This window comes from Ruditapes philippinarum, unplaced genomic scaffold (genome assembly GCF_026571515.1).
Source record: "Ruditapes philippinarum isolate M1 unplaced genomic scaffold, ASM2657151v2 ctg4347_1_1_1_1, whole genome shotgun sequence".
Classification (NCBI taxonomy): domain Eukaryota; kingdom Metazoa; phylum Mollusca; class Bivalvia; order Venerida; family Veneridae; genus Ruditapes; species Ruditapes philippinarum.
The window spans coordinates 11,559-30,906 of NW_026866870.1; the positions used below are offsets into that span (position 1 = coordinate 11,559).

Below are 19,348 nucleotides of genomic sequence, written 5' to 3' on the forward strand. Positions count from 1 at the left end.
AAAATGAATTTCTTATTGAGATAATTACATCATATTCACTAAAACCATACAACTTTTCTCTACTGTTTACATTTTATAAAATACTTTAATGAAATTCCATGTTTGTCCCTTGTTGAAAGTTTCGTTATTTTCTTAAAAGACACCTTATGCCTCAGAAATGATATTTTACTCCTCTAGAAAGGGCAGACCCGAGTTTCACAAAATTTAAATAATTGTTTTTGAGTATGTTATATTCTTGTTACATGAAGAAAGTAGCGACAAATGTGAAATTATTTGTCATAGACGTAATAAAATACTTAATCACTACAAGTAGATTAATTGGTGGAAAACCCGGAGAAAAAGCAACACGATCAGGTAATTGGCAGATGAGTATCTGTTTCTTGTTGTTTGTTTGTTGTTTTTTAAACTATAAAAGTGCAGCAGAAATAAAGCTATAAAGGAAATCAATGGGACATAATGGACATTTAAGTCAACTTATAAGATAAAAGCCATTTTTAACTATTATTGATAATGTGATCATAAAATTCGAAAACTAATATACTCAAGATAAGATTATCATAGAAATGATATTTGTATAGTGACATGGAGTAAATACATTAAGTACGATATTTACATGAATCATCACCTACTAGTGAACTGTTATGTCGCAACATGAGGGCACTAACCCAAACCCTTGCAGATAACTTACAGTAGAAGAGTTGTTTCCCTTGTACAATGTTCCTCGTTTCAAAAAGGAAACAATTGCGAAACATACACAAAAAATAAGTACAATATGGAAATGAAATACCACACTGAGCTGAGTTATGGTATATTTATTTTTGTTAATTATCTATTAAAATATTTTACATCGCAATATACCAATTGGTTTAGATGTCGCAATCACATATAATGATATATGGATCTCATACAGGCTGTTGTTTAATGTTGATTAATGCTGTGGCAGTTGATTATCCTACTTTTTTAAAAAAAACACAACAACATTTGACCGTGTCTATCTTGGTTTAAGAATTTTCATATATTCTGATATCAATTGGTAATGACATTTCACGCGAATTATCTGTCCAGCAAAGCCTACACAGGATGGTGAATAACAAGTAAATCAATCGGAAGCCAAAATTAAAACAATAAGTCTACGGGCGAAAAATTACTACCTAACATTTTCATTACCAGCGAGAGGTTAACCTAGAACTACTCATGTTACTTACATTTATTACTAGAAACGCCTTGCTGTAATAAGCAATATTTGCATAATGACAAATATTTTCTTTGCTTATAAGTTTTCCTTATTCAGCGCTATTTATGCTTATTGTATTCAGCATTTACAATGTTTACTATTGTGAAATGTTTCGGGTAAAACACCATGCAGCTTGTGCATCGTTGGCTCATAGTTTAATGGTTTCCTTGCTTGTTCTCAGTGTATTTTCCTACTTTAGAATTTAAACGTTCGCTTCTTGCATAATGTGTTCAATGATATCAAAAGGACTCTCTGTTTCAGGATCGTAATCACGTGTTTTTTTTGCAGCATACGATATGCTAATGGCTAAAAATACTAGCCATTTCACTTATAGTGACCAGTCCTTTTGAATTTCAAAACAAAATCTTTTTAACTTCTTAGCTATAACTTTTTATATTTTCAGTTTGACTATTTAGAAATAAATTTGAAATAATTCATGTAAAAACATGTCTTTTTAAATTTAAAAAGAACAAAGCTACGATTGTGCTAAAGTGGATATTAACACTTTTGTTTCTGTTCAGAATATTGTCGCATGTTATTCATAACAGATCGAAGTATGACGGAAAAGGCCAAATAGGTGGTTGATTTCATTTTCGTTAGTTATTAAATCTTTATAAAATTCATCGAAAAGCTGTTGACGATACTTATGTATTTAGTACAACTGCAAACAAAATGTGATGAACGTTTTTTTTTGTTGTTTTTTTTTTAATAAGTTATGTCAAAATAAAACGGAGGCACGGCTAAAACCATGTGCTTATATCGCAAGGTGGATTAAATCGTTTTTCAATAACGGTTGCCGTTTCCTTGGAAACAAAACAAAAAAAGAATGCAACCTTGGCAGGATATTAAAGTGTTACTGCAGTCATGTACACCATAATCGCAGAACAATGCCGTATGACAAAGGAACAATATAAATATAACATGATTATACTCATACATCAATTGTTTCATTTAGTTTTAATATACATGTATACTTTAACAAAATAACATAACATAAATTGTGTATAATTATCTTAATTGTGTACTAGGTCCTTTTTGTGTACAATCGAATATTTTGAACTGTTTGCTACAATTTGTTATTAATCAGATAAGACGATTCTAAAGTTTTGTGTACGGTACCGAGTAAGTGAATAATTGATCTGAAGTATCACCTTCTTTAAGACGACTCTTTGATTTATTTACTCTACTAACATTGCCATCTTTACGTCCTTGATAAAGCGAATATGTGTTCGATTTAAATTTTTCATTATCCCCATTGTTTTGTCTTTCACGATCAGCAAAATCATCTTCTCGTCTGTTTCGTTTATTTAATTCAAAGTGTCCTATCCCCGACGGTTCAATCGGAGTTCTTCGAAGGCCATGCTTCGGATGGCGGATGTAATTTTCTTCATGTTCAATTTCCCTACTATACCTTTTGTCTATTTGTGGCTTAGGTAAACCTAATTGCCATGAAGGCTTTTCACGCAATTCGTCGCCTGTTTGCTCCAAGTCTAATGGTATTCTTGGAAGACCGTGAATAAACGCACCGTTACCTCTTTTGTGTTCTTCATTCTTTTCACCAGGATGATCTTGCCGCGTATCTGTTCCTTTGTAAGGAGAATCTGATACAAAATCATTTTCGAAAGGAATTCTTGGTAATTTGTGCTCCCTTATCACAGTGTCTATTTTCTCGTCTGCATTATTGTAGTCAAGATCTATTTTAGGAAGTCCACTATTCCTTGAACTTGTATCATATACTTCTATACCAAATGGGTATATCTCAGCATATTCTGGGAGCATTTTTGGTACATGACTGCCAATCGACGGGTGACGAGAGCGCCTTTTGGCAAATTCATCGGCGTGAGATGGATTCCCGCCTATGTTTGAATATTGATGATTCCGTTTCTCGTCAGCGTGAAATTGACGTCCACCGGAACTAAAAATCAACTCATAGTGAGGCTGATTATACTCCAAAAATAAATCGTTTTGTGGATGGTTCCAGGGATACATGTTATCAATTGGCTGGTACTCGGCTGAATAATAATCAAAGGGGTCCGACATATGTTCGTGTTCAGTAAGAAATGATGGGTTAATAAAAGCAAGAGGGCTCTTTTTCAAATCTGCCTGTTTGCTCATCTTGGGAAATTTCGGGATGTATTTTCCGTTAGAGATCTGTAAAGAAAACACAAAGTAAATTATTTTACTTCTCTGTTTCAACGATGCGCAATTAGTTAAAAACAGAACAGTCGGAACTTGTTTCTGTCGTTTAGCTTGCTGTTTTATTGATACGTTTTAAAAATATATATGACCATACGACAAATCGGATTTGGTGTACGACAATATTACCAATCGTGTTTGTTTTTTTCCAAATGAGTAATGATATGACTTTATGATTTTTATAACCAAATAGTTAGGGAAATTGCGTAGTGAAGACTTTTCTGACATCGACGCCACAAGTACAGCGTTTTAGTTGTTTATTACATCAGACAGGTTCAGCCATTTGCCCTTTATATGGTAATGGAATACCATCCTAACATGAGAATGTTAATATAAGATCAGATTATGTAATATCGTCACATTAGTGCAGTAACAGGTTAACTCTATTAAATAATATAAAGAGTTAACCCATTACTGCACTAAGGTAACAATATTATAAGTTTAAAGTTTTAGCTTACTACTGCATATATCTTATTCACTAATCTATGAATAAATAATATAATAAATTCATAATAATCAAATGTTCAAAGACTTACAGATTCCGGGTATCTTACCTTTCTTTTAGGTCTTTTACTATGTTTCATCACGTGCTTTTGGTGTCGGTGTCTCATGTTGCAATATATCCTGTAAAAGGCAGACGACAATTATTGTTCAAGAAAAACTAAAAAGCAGACGATAGTAACAATTCTTTTGAACAAGAGCTGTCCGTAAGACAGCGCGCTCGACTTTTTTATTGCTTGCCAATAAAAAAAGTTTTTGCAGTAAAAGGCAATACAAGAATCTCTGTATTTTTAAAGTGAACTAGTTGTTTGATACCCTTGAATATTACAGCAATGTTTATATGACATAATTTATGGTAAAGTGAACAAGTGGATAGGAATGAATTTTTTTAGATTTTTTAAGTTTTTTAGTGCTTGCCTATAATACAAAACATTGACAGTTAAGGGCCATAATTCAAATAAAATCTTTGACAGAATTACCTTCTCCTGGACATGTTTGGGAATCATGATTGTAAACAAGTATTCCAACTTTCAAATTAATATCTCAAACAGTTCAGTCAAAAAGTGGACTGGTACTAAAAACTTAACCAAGATTCTAAGTCGATAAAAGGCCTTAATTTTTAAAACAAATCCTTGACAGAGTTACCTTCTCTTGCGTACAGATGGGGGTAATGATGTGAAATAGCATTAAAAGTTTCAAAGCAATATCTCAAAGGGTTAAGGCAATAAGTGGATTTTACCCATATTCAATGTATTTTCTAAGTCAAAAAGGGGCATAATTCTGTCAAAAACCTTGACAGAGTTATGTCCTCTTGTCTGTTGATGAAGGTCGTGATGGTAAACAAGTATGGTCAGTTTCAAAGCAATACCTCCAATGGTTTTGAAATAAAGTGAGGTGGTACAAAAAACTTAACCAAGCTCAATACACTTTCTAAGTCAAAAAAGGGCCATAATTATGTCAAAAACCTTGACAGAGTTATGTACTCTTGTCTGTAGATGGAGGTTATGATGGTGAACAAGTATGGTAAGTTTCAAAGCCATACTTGTAATACTTCTGAAATAAAGTGGGGTGGTACGAAAAACTTAACCAAGGTGTGACGCCAACGCCGACGCCGACGCCGACGCCGGGGCGAGTAGGATAGCTCCCCTTTTCATAGAAAAGTCGAGCTAAAAACGTTAGATCTACAAGTATATCTTAAATGATAAGTTTGAAAATGAAGTTAGAAGAACATTTTTTACAATTTGGGATTCAAAATTACCATAGGATGAAACATTATTTCGGCGATAATAAGCATGTGTTGTTCGAAGCAGCAGATATCAAAAAAGAAAAAACTAGAAATGTGTCCATAGGTCACGGGTGCCCCCACCGCGCCACTGTTCTGTCAATCTTTTTACTAAGTCAAGGGAAATAACTCTACAAATACTGGATAAATCCACAAGCGAAACCCCAGGTGCAAATCTAAATATGCTGAGCAACCTGCCCATAAGGTTTAATGACTCTATGTCAAATCCTTTTTGAGTAACTTGTGACACAAGTTGAAAATTGCAAGTCAAGGGCAATAACTCTGAAAATACTAAATAAATCCAGACGAAAAAACCTGGTGCACAACTGCACATGTTGATCAATATTCCTGTGAAGTTTCATGACTCTAGGTCAAATACTTTTTGAGTTACATGCGACACAAGTTGAAAATTGCAAAATTTTATTAAGTCAAGGGCAATAACTCTGAAAATACTAAAAATATCCAGACGAAAATACTCAGGTGCACAACTACACATGCTGATCAACATTCCTGTAAAGTTTCATGACTCTATGTCAATTATTTTTTGAGTTACGTGCGACACAAAAGTGGACGGACGGACGGACGGACGGACGGAAGGACGGACGGACAAGGGTAAATCTAAATGCCCGCCACTAACGTGGGGGCACAAAAATCTAGAAAAAATATTGAATAGCAGACGGTAATCAGATAAGTGTTAAACAAAAATCAGTGTTTTAAATGCAGTCCACCTTATAAAATGCTATTTATAACAAAACAGTTTTATACAGTGAAACATGACGCTACTGTGAACATGAACCCAGTAAAATGTTATAACAAGTCTCATTTTACTTTGGTGGTTGATTTACGTCATTAAAAGAGACATTTTTATTTGTCGTTTTTTCTTCTTTTGCCTATTTTTTGTCCTTTTCGCTGCGAAAATGAAAAAAAAAAAAAAAAAAAAAAAAAAAAAAAAAAAAAAAAAAACAAAAACCCGAAAATACGACAAAGTCCGACTTTTTTCTTATTTTGTTATTCAGACCAGCGTTATATTTGATTTTATGTCATTTTTCTAACATGTAGAAAAAACTTTAAAACAATGTACTTATCAATTAAAAATAAAATATAAATATCAGTCTATTTCGCTCATCGGCCATACTGGTTAAATAAAGCGTTTTACAGATTGATTCCAATTTTTTGAACGGAAAAATATATTTGAACACACTGACGGTGCATGGGCAATTATTTCGTTGAAAAAATATTCCGTTAGAAACTTCTGGATCGATGTCTAATGTCAATTTTTTGCTACACGATTTTGCAAAGATCTGTTAAGACCTAACGTAACATGGAAAATGAAAAATGTAAAATATCAGATTAATGAATGATAAATATGAAATAGGTTACGTATAGGTCTTATAATTAGGACTAGTAGATTTGATAAATCTACAGTCAAAATCGGTGCCACTTATCCTTTTCATTCTTTCTGGACTGACTTGCAAGTTAATCTGTCAAAACTTTTAATAAGTCGATTTATCCGTGCATATTGGTTTATTCATTTCATCGAGGAAAACGATGAAACGAAGAAGTAAAAAGACAAAAAAAAACCCAAAAAAACGAGGACATCACTTTATGAAATGGTATGAAATTTTACATCAAATGGAACGTCAATCTACAAAAGTTATTTCCAGTCCCGTCATGTCAAAATACCTCAGGGGAGTCCCTTTAAGAAACTAAATAATTTTAAAACGCTGCTCGAATCGTTGAACCGAAAATTTTGCATAAAATCAAACTGAAATTGACTTTGCTTATTTTTTTATATAAAAGATAAAAAATAAAGCTTATTTTTAATAACAATATCTTAAATAGAAAAGTGGAATTTTTCCTTTGAAATGCAAAATGTTTGTATTATTATCAGAATGGGGCTATTGAATTGTACAGAGAATTATAGTTAGAAAACGATGTAAATTAACTGCTTAATTTATCTTTGCTGAGTTTAATCTGAAGATGAGTTATAAAATAAAAAAGGAAATGTTCTGTACTTACAAAGTAATAAGTATTCCCAATAAAACACAAACAGAAAACATGAGTGCCAAGGACAGACAAACAGTGTCACATTTTGATGATAATGTAAGTGTAGCGGGACTTCTTGTTACGGCCTCTGATGAAGAGGTAGTAAGACTTGTCGTCTGCTCTGTAGTTGTTGTTGTGTGTGTTGATGTGGGTGTTGATGTTGTTGGTTTTATTGTAGACGTTGATGTCTGTTTGGTCGCAGATGTTGTCGTTAGTTTTGTTGTTGAAGTACTTGTCTGTTTTGTTTTTGTGGTTATTTGTTTTTGTGAAGTTGTTGTCTGCTGTTGTGTCGTTGTTGTCGTCTGCTTTGGTGTTGTTGTCGTCTCCGTCTCTTCAGTTGTGATTATTGTCGTTTGTTTCGGTGTTGTTGATGTCAGTTTCGGTGTTGTTGTCGTCGTCTGTCTCGGTGTTGTTGTTGTCGTCTGCTTCGGTGTTGTTGTCGTCGTCTGCCTTGGCGTTGTTGTCGTCGTCTGCCTTGGCGTTGTTGTTGTCGTCTGCTCTGTCGTTGACGTCGTGGATAGTGTCGTTGTTGTAGTGGTGGTTGTAGGGTAAGGATATTGAAGCATGCATTTGTTCCATACCCCTTCTGTCACATTGTCAGTGAGATTATTATTTGCTGCTGTAGTTATAAAGATGTCGTAAACATTTTCAACAAAAAATGGCGGACACGGCGCATTTTCTATCGTTGGTTCAAAATTTGAAGAGAGTAACATTTTCTCAAACTACGTGAATTTCAACCACGGTTAATTCACTAAACGAGTTCTTATCCTCTTAATATATCCGTTTCATAAGTTCTCTCCTAGATATAAATCACTTTGCTTAAAATTTGCTTTTTCTCTCGTCTTGAAAAAACCTGATGCATTTACAATAGTGTTGTAACTTAATTAGATTGACCGTTAAATGTGTATCAATAAAAACAAATGAGAAATGTACAATCACACTGACACTGTCATGAAAATAACGGTATTTACGGTATGCCTCAGAAAATTGCCGATAAATGACTTTCAAATACTGGTTATAATTGAAAAGAACACGTCAGAAATAACATGATAATGACAAACGTGCAGTCTAGTTTTACTAAAAGTTATAGTTCCATTTCTTTGAAAAGGTTTCAAGAAGCGTATGTGTGTTGCGTTTATATCTAAAGTGCACTTTATTATAATATCAAACTATATGTGCATATGTATGTAACGTTTCTTTTATATTATTAAATATACAAGTGATATTTTCATTTTATTTTAAAGAAAAGTGTTTATTATCCATGTTCTTCGTGCTAATATAAATTTAGAAAAGGTATTAATTAAAAATAATTAAATGTTCCGTTTGCACACGTTTGTCTATTTTCTCTACATGTATATTTATCCTCTAGTTCGATCGTATCGTAAAGCTGACGACAAGTTGTTAAATTGAACAAGTCCACTTCACATCAAATAAGGAACTTACTAAATATTGAAATATAAGCGGCATGTGTCCGTTCGCGATGCGTTTTAACAAAATGAAAATACATAATATTCACGGGTGACGGGTGGATGTATCAAATAACGTCCTCGCCTAAATTTTAGTGTAATTTTACGAAAGATTTAACACACACTCTATGCACTTTTTTTGTACAAAACGGGTGTAATAATATTCGTATTTCACGGAAGTAAAATACGGAAAAGAAACAGTTTGTATCCTGTTACGACAGGAGCGGTTAGGACAGGAACGGTTAGGTATTGGTTGGCATTTGTTGTTTTTACCCCTCACTATTTTTGTACTGTTAATTTCTCATAGGCCAATGATAGTTATTCTTACTGTTAATTCAAATGTACTCCATGTGACGAAAATTTTGTACTCAGTACTTTTTCACAGTAAAATATAAAAAAATGAAAACTTTTAGAAATAGTGTCCCAATGAATTTTTTGTTCAGGGTGATAAAATAACACAACATAAAACAACAACACATAAGTTTGTAAGTAACAGAAAAAAAATCATCCCTCTTAACCTCGGTTATGTGTTATTTATATAATGTTACTCATTGAACAATTTTGACATTGAAAGCGTTACTCTCTATGCAATATCTACTCCATGAAATAAACTTTCCTCGGGATGATATTTTAATGTGACTCACAATACTATGTGTTATTTACATAATGACATAATTGCTCGTGTAAAGTAATTTCCTATTTTTTTGTCATATTATTCTTCGTTTATGTGATTATTTATAATTACATATGAAGTAAGTACGCATTTTAACAGGAATGGCATTGAATTGAAAATATATTTATTTTCTATTCATAACTGTCCGATTTGCTTTTTTTTTCTTTTCTTTCTCTCTTCCTTTCTTTCTTCCCCTTTTTTTCTTAATTGATCTGTTTATAATTTATTCGTATATTTTTTATTTATAAATTTTAAATATGTAAGTCATAAAGAGAACTGTGTCAAGAAGAAAAGGAAGACATTTCAATCAAACGAGAACTTCCATAAGTGTTTTCAAAGATCAAATCCTACAATCAAAAACAAAAGAAAACAACTTTATTTACAACGCATAACTTTCAATAAATATTTATTCTTTGCATGTAGAATATAAATAATAATATAAGTAATACAAATGAGTAAGATGTTCTTCTATTCCAACGATAACGATGAACAGAATCATTTAACATGTTTAGTAAAATTGTTTGAAAAAATAACAATCCACCGGGTGTCGCTTCAGTCCGTGACGCCAAATTTATACCAGGCGGTCTCGTGGTATTCTTCTCCTGGTCTGACAACAGATTGTGGAAAATTCTCCTTCAGAAAAAAAGAAAACAATTACTTAACGATGTCAAACCTCTTACTTAATGAATAATATTAATTTTTAAATGCGCCAGCCTGTCTCTATATATAGCATAAAAGGTGTGAGTAGTTCTCAGTGAGTGATGTTTATTTATATAAAGGTGTGAGTAGTTGTCAGTGAGTAATGTTTATGATGTGAGTAGGTCTCAGTGAGTAATGTTCTAGGTGTGAGTAGTTGTGAGTGAGTGATGTTTATTATGTGAGTAATTGTCAGTGAGTGATGTTCAAGGTATGAGTAGTTGTCAGTGAGTAATGTTTATGGTGTGAGTAGTTGTGAGTGAGTGATGTTTATGATGTAAGTGAGTGATATTTATTATGTGAGTAATTGTCAGTGAGTGATGTTCAAAGTATGAGTAGTTGTCAGTGAGTGATGTTTATGATGTGAGCAGTTGTGAGTGAGTGATGTTTATTATGTGAGTAATTGTCAGTGAGTGATGTTTAAGATATGAGTAGTTGTCAGTGAGTAATGTTTATGGTGTGAGTAGTTGTCAGTGAGTGATGTTTAGGGTGTGAGTAATTGTGAGTGAGTGATGTTTATTATGTGAGTAATTGTCAGTGAGTGATGTTCAAGGTATGAGTAGTTGTCAGTGAGTAATGTTTATGGTGTTAATAGTTGTCAGTGAGTGATGTTTAAGTTGTGAGTAATTCTCAGTGAGCAATGTTTATGGAGTGAGTAGTTCTCAGTGAGTAATGTTTATGGTGTGAGTAAATCTCGTGAGCAATGTTAATGATGTGAGTAGTTTTCAGTGAGGGAATAGTTGTCAGTGAGTGATGTTTATGGAGTGAGTAGTTGTCAGTGAGTGATTTGTATGGACCGAGTATTCGTCAGTGAGTGATGTTTATGGATTGAATATGGCTTAGTAAGTGATGTTTATGGAGTGAGTCTAGTTCATAGTAAGAATAATGCTCAGAGTTAATTTTGATAGAGTAAGGCAGAACTTTTGAAACAGAAATATTAAAATTGACCGTGCGACCACATACACGCATCAAGGACAGTTGGTGAGAAGTGACCGTGCGACCACATACACGCATAACAAGAAGTCACGTTAAGAGTAACAGAACAAAAATTTGCCACCTAAAGCCTAGGTCACAAATAAGAAAATGCCGCCGGGCGGCGTCTGTTTCTCCAAAAAATCGCAATATCGGCCGGCGTCCGTCCGGCGGCAGTGACTATCGGACGGCAGCAGCTGAATATTTTGCTCATCGGGCGGGCGCCTTCGAGTTTTAAGTAATACTTAAAAGCTAACGGCGGCCGGACGATAATTTTTGGGGTCACTGAGTATAAATATCATCGGGCGGACATCGTTCGGTCGCCGGGCGGCGACCGGGCGATGATTTTTTTGATCAGGCGATTTTTTGTTCTACTAAAACAGCGTCCGATTTAAAAGGCGTCCGGGCGAACATCGGCCGGGCCCCCGCCCGGTGCCTGAATAGAGCTAAGTAGTCAAAACGATTATCGCCCGGTACCCGGACGATTCATGTACAGGCCACCGGGCGGTCATCGTTTTGTCATCCGGCGACCGGGCTGCTTGTGTTTGTTGTAATTTGAGCTTGAAGAATTTGTAATTGCCTCAAAAATATATTTGTGAATTTCTTTTGAATACTAGTAAACATGATTTTTTTCTTCAATGTCCATGCGAATGTCTGATTGATTTTCGCCTTCTACGGCCTCGATACTGGCCGTTGGTGACTCGTTGTCAACAACACGGACCAACTCCTTGGCCTTCCCCTTGGGTTTGGCAGCTGACTTCTTTGCTGGCATAATTACAACTGGCTGATTTATCTAGAATGTCATTAAATGTAAAGTTATTGTCGCCCGGCGCCCGCGCGGCAACCGTCCGATTCACTTTTAAATCGTACAGGCGCCGTACGGACATCGGGCGGCGACCGCCTGATCCGTTCAATTCTTTCTGTAAAATCCACCCGGCAAAAATCGCCCGACGACTGTTTCATTCGTGACCACGCAAGGTATCAGATTTAAAATCGCCCGGCGTCCACGACATCAAAAAATCTGCCGATTTTATAAAAATCGTTTAATCGGACGGCGCCCGTTTTATTTATGACCTAGGCATTACTGTGCCCCTTAAATATTGAAGGGGAATTAATAAGATGACAAAATAATTTTGCTATTCCTCATACGGGCGTATAGAAAATAGCCCAACAGGAAGCGAAGGTATACAAAGATCTGTGCAAGGATTTTATATATAATTTCAATTATAACAGTCTAACGAGTTATAGAATTAAATATTAACGCTTTCAATATTAGCATGTCCATAGTTTTTAAATGTTTGAACGACAAACGTTTTATAAAGTTATTGTCAATCAGTAGCCAAATATTATGTGAGCATAAAATTGACAAATATATAGATACATTTACAGTGTTCTCTGTACGTAAAGAAGTAATTGTATCTCCACATGTCCAGGAAGGCTTCGTAAGTGAACAACGTCCTTGTTTTTTCCCGAATTTTATGAAATTCCAAGTCCAAATCATACATCTTATGTTACTGAATGAAATTGACACCAAGAGGTATGCATTTTAAAGGTAATATGACAAGAAATTGCTGTCATACGTTGCAGTCATACCAGAAAATTTTAATAAGTCAATGTACATGTATAATTTAAAAGTAATCTCCAGGCGGATATTGCCTTTCATGCCACTAGACTGTGCATGGCCAGAAACCAGTTATAAGAAGCTTGGATTTTGACTGCGTATAATTTCTTTGAAGTGAAGCCTGTTCAGTAACATTAGTTTTATGTACGTAGGAATACAGTTCAACCTCTGCTGAACGGACATCTGTAGAACAGTAACCTTTTTACAACAAGAGATTTAGTTTCCCCCAAAGTAAGACTTTTCAATAAGAACATCAACCTTTCGACAACAACCAAACTCATTGTAACTTTAGGTGTATTGCTCTGAAGAAGTTGTGCTGTATTGTTATAGTTGATAATTAATATACCTGATTAATAGAATTCGCATAACCCATTGGCATGAACTCAATGGCGGCATATTTTGGATAAGCCACGCCCTCCTTGCAAGGTTTGTCTCCAACAATCACGTCCATGAAGTGGTTACTGTATGCGAACACGGTAGTGTTTGTAGAATAAACCTCTATATAGCGTTTACTTTCTGGATGTTCTGCCCTGAAATGTGAATACAGGGGAATTCAAAATATGTTGGGTTTTTTTTAAACTATATAATATTATATGGCCTAATTTATTTTTTTTACTTATGAATTATAATATGTAATATGCATGTATAAATGTATGCCTCAAAACGAAATCTAAAAATACATTTCAGAAAAATTTCATGTCCTTTCCCCCCCCCCCCACCCCCCCACCTTCACCCTTTCCCCCCAAAAAGACACTATGGAGTAAAAACATGTTGATTAAAATCTGCATTTAATAAAATTCACTTGAAATGCAGTATTCTACCTTGCCATGAATTTTTTCTCTCCCCGCTTATCAAACAAGAATGCATGACAGAACGCTCTACCACCAGTTAGTTTCTCAAGGGTGTCGCCGTCCACACATCTCGGCTGCCGGAAATCCATGACTTTGTCTTCCTCCACCGAAATTGTCTTACCTGAAATGAACACGATTTCTTTAAACCCCCAGTTTGCCACATAAATACTTTATATATTAATTAACCCCTTACTTCCCATGCGGTATCAGTTTAAGCAATGCGTCTTTGGTGATTGTATAAAAAAATAAAGCTTGAACATCCGGTAAATCAAGCACTCAACTGAGTTGCAAAAGCAAAAAAAAAATAAAGTCTGAATTTCTTATATAGGTAAACTTGGGCACTTTAAACAAAATGAAATGCAATCGTTACTCATGAAATGTACTCAGAATTAAAAGAAAATAGTATTTTGCGCTTTTTAGCTCGATTTGAGGGAAAACCAGAGAGAGCAAATGATCAGAAATTTTGAACACGAGTTATTGGTAATGAACCCTTAATCTCGAAAAAAGTATTTGTAGTCCCGTTATGTAAAAAAACAAAAAAAAAACCAATCAGTATATCCTTTTAAATAAAAGTTTTGAACAAGTTGAACGTGTTAGATTACCTGTTGGAAGGTGATCTGTACTCATCATTTCTAGATATCTGTCTGAGCCAATTTTGATCACGTGATCCCTTATTGCCCCTTTGCCCTGCATATGTAAAATGTTCAGTGATGAACAGTTTCAATGATATTTATTCAACAATTCGTTTTACGTCGTAGATGTCTTTTTATGTGTGGTGCAACAATAAGATATTACAAAACCAATGCTTTAAATTCCATGGTTAAAGAGGCTGGCCTATTTGAAGACTTCACTGGGAAAGTACTATTATTATTAAATATTTGAAACGTCATTCGATATGCGGTTTTTCTTTTGTATTGTTTTTCGAACAAATTTTTAACAATGTTATTAATGTCGGTATGAAAAGCCGTTTACATACATGCCCCGCCAGGTTAACCATAAAATGGCTGCCCATATCTATAATGGTTGGCTTAGTGGTAGTAGCCTTGTAGTCCATAGTGAGTACGTTGTCGTCGTCAAGAGTGTATGTCACGTGCGTTACCACCTCCCCGGGCATCCCCTCGCTACCATCAGGATCTGTGTAACTGAGTACCAGTGAATTGTTCTTAATTTCGTAGTTCCAAACCCTCTGAAATAAAATGATATTTAACACTATGTTATCGAATATGTGATAAGTGCTTAAGGTACTGATGTAAGACGATTTTCAAATTTTTTGTACTTTCTACTGCTTACTCGAAAAACCATTTACTTAGGACAAGATAGGTCGTATATAGTAGTATTTTAATAATGAAACGGGCATTGTTTCATTATTTTTTTGTTTATTTATTTTTTTTTTTTGGGGGGGGGGTGGGGGTGAGATAGGGTTTGGGGTGCTTATTTGATAGAATATGACGACATAAGAAGTCAAATTATCGTCTTTTAAAAATAGTAACATTCAATACTGTTATTTTGGTTATATCCGCAACCATGTACAATTGTACTTTCATGTTGTTTTTTTTTTAAATTCCATTCGTTATGCATGCCAATTTCCTTTTTATAGCGCCTTCGTGTACACTTCATTGAGTTAACTATACTTTATCTCCTTTATCAATGGGATGAGCGAGTAAATGCACACCAATGCATTTTGTACACCGAACTCGTAATGAATAACTTGAACTTCTAGTATTAGCAATAAATTTAGATAAATTTAGATTTAAAGAATACATTACCCTGCTGAAGCCGACAAAGCCACCATGAACCCAGTGACCTCCGAACGGATCGTTCTTTGATACCTCAAAGGTTTTACCGTCGAGGGTGAATTTAGCACCGCTAATCCTATTTGCCACTCGGCCACACAGGGCTCCGAAATAGTTATTATTCCCTTCATAATCTGTTGGTATATTGAAGCTTTAAATAATTTGAATTATTCTTTCGCAAAATGTAATGTACATTACAAAGTCATGCATTATTCAAAATTACAAAAAAATGAGTTAAGCTGGAAGATGGGACAACTTGATTATTCATATATATGTATGCTCTTATGTGTAGTTTCCATCCAAGTCAAAACGTCGTCAAAAGAGAATGTTAAATGATTAAGGAAAATAGTATCTGCTAAACCGATAGCATTTTTGAGTTATTTCGAAGGTGGTCTTCATTTTCATAATTCTTCTATTTCAATTACAAGAAACTTAAAAAGTTAGAAATTGCCGACTAGTTAACATACGATCAATGTGTAATCCTGCAATTTCCACAATATTCTAAGTATGTTTCGGCCACTTCCGCTTGTTCACGCGAACCGGAAGTTGTCGATATGACACATATGTACTCTACGGAATCATACGGAAATTTGCCTACCGTGAACTGTGAAATTAATTATGATAATTATCAGTGGTAAAAATCTGTTATCTTACCCTTCACGTTATCATATCCTAGATTAACATCAACAACATTTCCGTCCTTGTCTGGTAGATTGATTTCGTAGACAATACAACCAAAGTTCAGAATGCTGACACTCACTTTGTTCTTATTACTCAGCGTGAACCTTATAAAAAAGTCATTATCAGAAACGTTACTTTTTTTGGGTAAAAACACGGAGATTTTTGTGAGAAGTAATAGTTAAATGACTTGCTTTAAAAAAAAGTATTTGCAACTTATGTAATGGTCACGATTGTTTAGTTTGTAGGGATTTCTTTCTTTCTTTTTATATATGTTAACAGTTTTATGTTTCCTTTCTTACAACAATAAGGTCATATCCTTTTAATTGGCATCGCGTTAACAAATCGTGTGGTCTCCCTTTTATTGCTATCAAAATGTAAAAAAAAAACATTGGCAATAACAAGTTTATTTTCGTATTTTAATCGACGGCATACTGTGGTATATGTACTTTTAGTTTGGTTTCACAGTATATAAAGAAGTAGTTTCTCAAGAAAGGGTCAACTTGAAATATATAGGCTCCCAAGAAGGGTACAGTGATGTTTCGTTTATATACTGTATGTTTAGTACTTTTTTATTTGTTGAATGAGACAAACTATTTTATGTAATTTATCTAAACACAATATTCCATCAAAATAAAATTTTGGTTTTGATTTTCCAGTGTAAAGGGAAATAATTTCGTACCGATACAGGCCATTTAAAGATGCATGCCTCCAGATGAGCCAAAATATTTCAAGAAAATCTAACTTGAGAAAAATGTACTATGATTTTAAAAGAAGTAAAAATATTCATGATTCAAGTAATAATTTACATGTCTTGTGCGATTAATGACTGATTTTTGCAGTATTTTCACCAAATTTCTACTCCATGACTAATGCAGTAAAAGGTATTTTGCATATTTTTACCACCTTGTGGTAATTTACTTGGATGTTTATGCTGTTTGTAAAGTGCAAATTACTTTCTTTGTTAACTTTACGATGTTTTACATTTTACAATTTCAAAATTTTCATGGAAATTAGCATGGACTATCAATTGTCATCTTTTAGTATGGTGGCTGATTTACGCCATGTCGTTTTTTTTTCGCAACAAAAAATGCTGTAATAAAATAATTTTAAATGTATGAATAAATCAATTTTATTGTGTACAAACTAAGATGAATATTGTTTATAAAGTTATGCAGATATTATCTTAAGGTGGTTAACGATACAAATGTTATCTCATGATACGACTTTACAACCCTCTTTACTTCAAGGTCAAATATGTACATGTATGTAAAATAACATTCATTTGCATCATGTACAACAACGCATGCCTTTATATAAAATATGAGATTACATGGAATAAATCTTCTTACTTGTATATGTCTTCATCTTTTGATGTTTTACCGAAGAATTCTTTTTGCACTGCATCCCCCATGGTTAAAGTTTATTATCACTGCGCTCGTTATCATTAAGGACAATTTTAATCGCACAAATTCGGGTATTTACCTGTCTTAATACCACGTGCCTTACAATACAAGCAGTATGTGCTAGACGCATGTTCAATGAAAAGAGGGCGGGAACAGCTTCCAATTTAAAATTTGCAATTTCCAGCTTAAGGTTCTTGACGTATGAAGATTTGTTTCTTGAGAATTTGATATAAATATGCCAGCACGGTTTCAAAACGTGCAAGTAAGGTTTTTAAGTATTCCAATATCTGTAAACAGTATGAGTTCTGTATTTGAAAGTTGACTAAAAAACAGTGTAATCTTATACTTTTTTGTAATCACCAGTTTTTGTGTTGTTATGCCGTAAAAAACAATTTTATGTACAAAGTATGCATGGAATTTTAATGTAAAGTAACAAAATTGTCAGATCATATAAAATACAGTTTTTATTTCTTTATCAAATTAATCTTGATGAAAGAAGATATTAAATATTTTATGTATATTACACTTCCTGTTTCATAAAATGTACTGAAGCACACATATATTTGTACTGAAATTAAAGTTTAATCATTTTTCTTGAAAGGTCGCCCACGATCTAACGCTTTATCTTTTGCCTTTTTTGGTCAAACGGAATCACTGTTTCATTTATTACGAGTAATGTGTATCATTATTTGCGAGCACAAGCACGTTTTACTTCCGTTCATTGTTAAGTCTTTTAATCCAAACTGTTTCATTCATCGCTAATTGTGAAGTTCGACCTATGCATAAGTCGAACACAACCTTTTTCTCGTATTTTTATACCTACAACCGTTAAGTTTGACAGTAGTACTTCTGCATTTTAAAACAAATTGTATAATCTGACTGTGGTTGGTCTTCAATGCAATCAATCAAGATGTTCGCTTTCATAATTAAAGGCTCATTATGTCATTATGTCCCAGAATTGCTGTTTATTTTTATTTCTCAAAATCTTTTTTAGCTTCCCTGTTATAGTTTCCAAAACGTTACTCATAGGCCAATTACCTCAACCATTTTTTGCTTCTGTTTTTTTTAATGCAAATTAATACAGGTATAGTGTTTTTAATATATAGTGATTTAGTATTTTGTATGGAAGTCAAAATACTACTTTATTTACATTTTGCTACTTTTATGTAACAAGTAAGCTCGTGTTCAGCGCTACATCTTTTAGGTGATAAGTATCTCACATACTCTAAAACAACTTTATAAAACTCATGTTAAACTTTTCTGAAGAAGAAAAAAACATTCATTTCTGAGGCAAAGTGTGCCTTTAAAGGTTTTGAACATAACGACTGCTTCATCTCGCTTACACAAAAAAAAATACTCGTATACTTATAAACATGTTGAAACATTTTATTAGCAGCAAATATTGGATATAGAATCTGAAATAAATTTGTAAGATATAAAAATTAATAGTAAACGAGAATAATATACATATGCAATAAATTATGTTTTAATACTTTACATAAAAATATTTTGAAGATTTATTAAACATTGGTGCCAAGCAACGATACGAACATATTTTAATACTCTAGGTGAAGTAAAAGTAGATAAAGCCTGTTTTAGAAAACGATAAAAAATTAGTTTTTTGGTTGGTTTTCTTTTTTCAAAACGTATCGTGGGAGATTTTCATTCTGCCATACTTGCGTTTAAGCAGTTTGATTTCAATGTTCAGCTTATATCAAGTCATTCTGGCATTTCAGACGTTCCATATCAATAGCGAGCATCAAGTCATGCTGGCTTTTTAGGCGTTCCATAAAAACAACTGGGGAAATCAGGGCAATGTAACCTGATATACATGTATCTTTATATAATGCTATACTGACCAGATCGTTTTGGTTACAAAAACATTTTTATTTTTTTAAAATTTGAAAGAGTTGATAAACTTATTTACGTTACA

General features: G+C 33.7%; 2 protein-coding genes across 2 annotated transcripts; both read right to left on the bottom strand.

Annotated features, from left to right (window-relative positions):
- Positions 1 to 1,918: 1,918 nt before the first annotated feature.
- LOC132734056 (uncharacterized) lies at positions 1,919 to 8,745 on the bottom strand. Its single transcript, XM_060720752.1, has 3 exons — positions 7,233 to 8,745; positions 3,985 to 4,054; positions 1,919 to 3,385 (listed from the first exon to the last, which is right to left on the bottom strand). The coding sequence occupies exons 1-3, from the start codon at positions 7,970 to 7,972 to the stop codon at positions 2,333 to 2,335; spliced, it is 1,863 nt and encodes a 620-aa protein (XP_060576735.1). The 5' UTR covers positions 7,973 to 8,745; the 3' UTR covers positions 1,919 to 2,332.
- A 1,046-nt stretch (positions 8,746 to 9,791) lies between these two features.
- LOC132734059 (galactose mutarotase-like) lies at positions 9,792 to 17,514 on the bottom strand. The gene is made up of 8 exons (XM_060720755.1): positions 17,362 to 17,514; positions 15,986 to 16,116; positions 15,305 to 15,465; positions 14,515 to 14,724; positions 14,141 to 14,225; positions 13,509 to 13,659; positions 13,034 to 13,217; positions 9,792 to 10,031 (listed from the first exon to the last, which is right to left on the bottom strand). Exons 1-8 carry the CDS (start codon positions 17,421 to 17,423, stop codon positions 9,951 to 9,953), a joined length of 1,065 nt encoding a protein of 354 aa, XP_060576738.1. The 5' UTR covers positions 17,424 to 17,514; the 3' UTR covers positions 9,792 to 9,950.
- Between the last annotated feature and the right edge of the window lie 1,834 nt (positions 17,515 to 19,348).

Coding starts and splice junctions, on each gene's coding strand:
- LOC132734059 (XM_060720755.1), bottom strand. CDS start 17,423: ATGGGGGATGCAGTGCAAAAAGAATTCTTCGGTAAAACATCAAAAGAT. Junction 16,117..17,361: donor AAAGATGAAGACATATACAA/GTAAGAAGATTT, acceptor CTTTTTTATAAG/GTTCACGCTGAGTAATAAGA. Junction 13,660..14,140: donor TACAGATCACCTTCCAACAG/GTAATCTAACAC, acceptor TGTTCATTTCAG/GTAAGACAATTTCGGTGGAG.
- LOC132734056 (XM_060720752.1), bottom strand. CDS start 7,972: ATGTTACTCTCTTCAAATTTTGAACCAACGATAGAAAATGCGCCGTGT. Junction 4,055..7,232: donor TTGGGAATACTTATTACTTT/GTAAGTACAGAA, acceptor TGCCTTTTACAG/GATATATTGCAACATGAGAC. Junction 3,386..3,984: donor GTAAAAGACCTAAAAGAAAG/GTAAGATACCCG, acceptor TTTTCTTTACAG/ATCTCTAACGGAAAATACAT.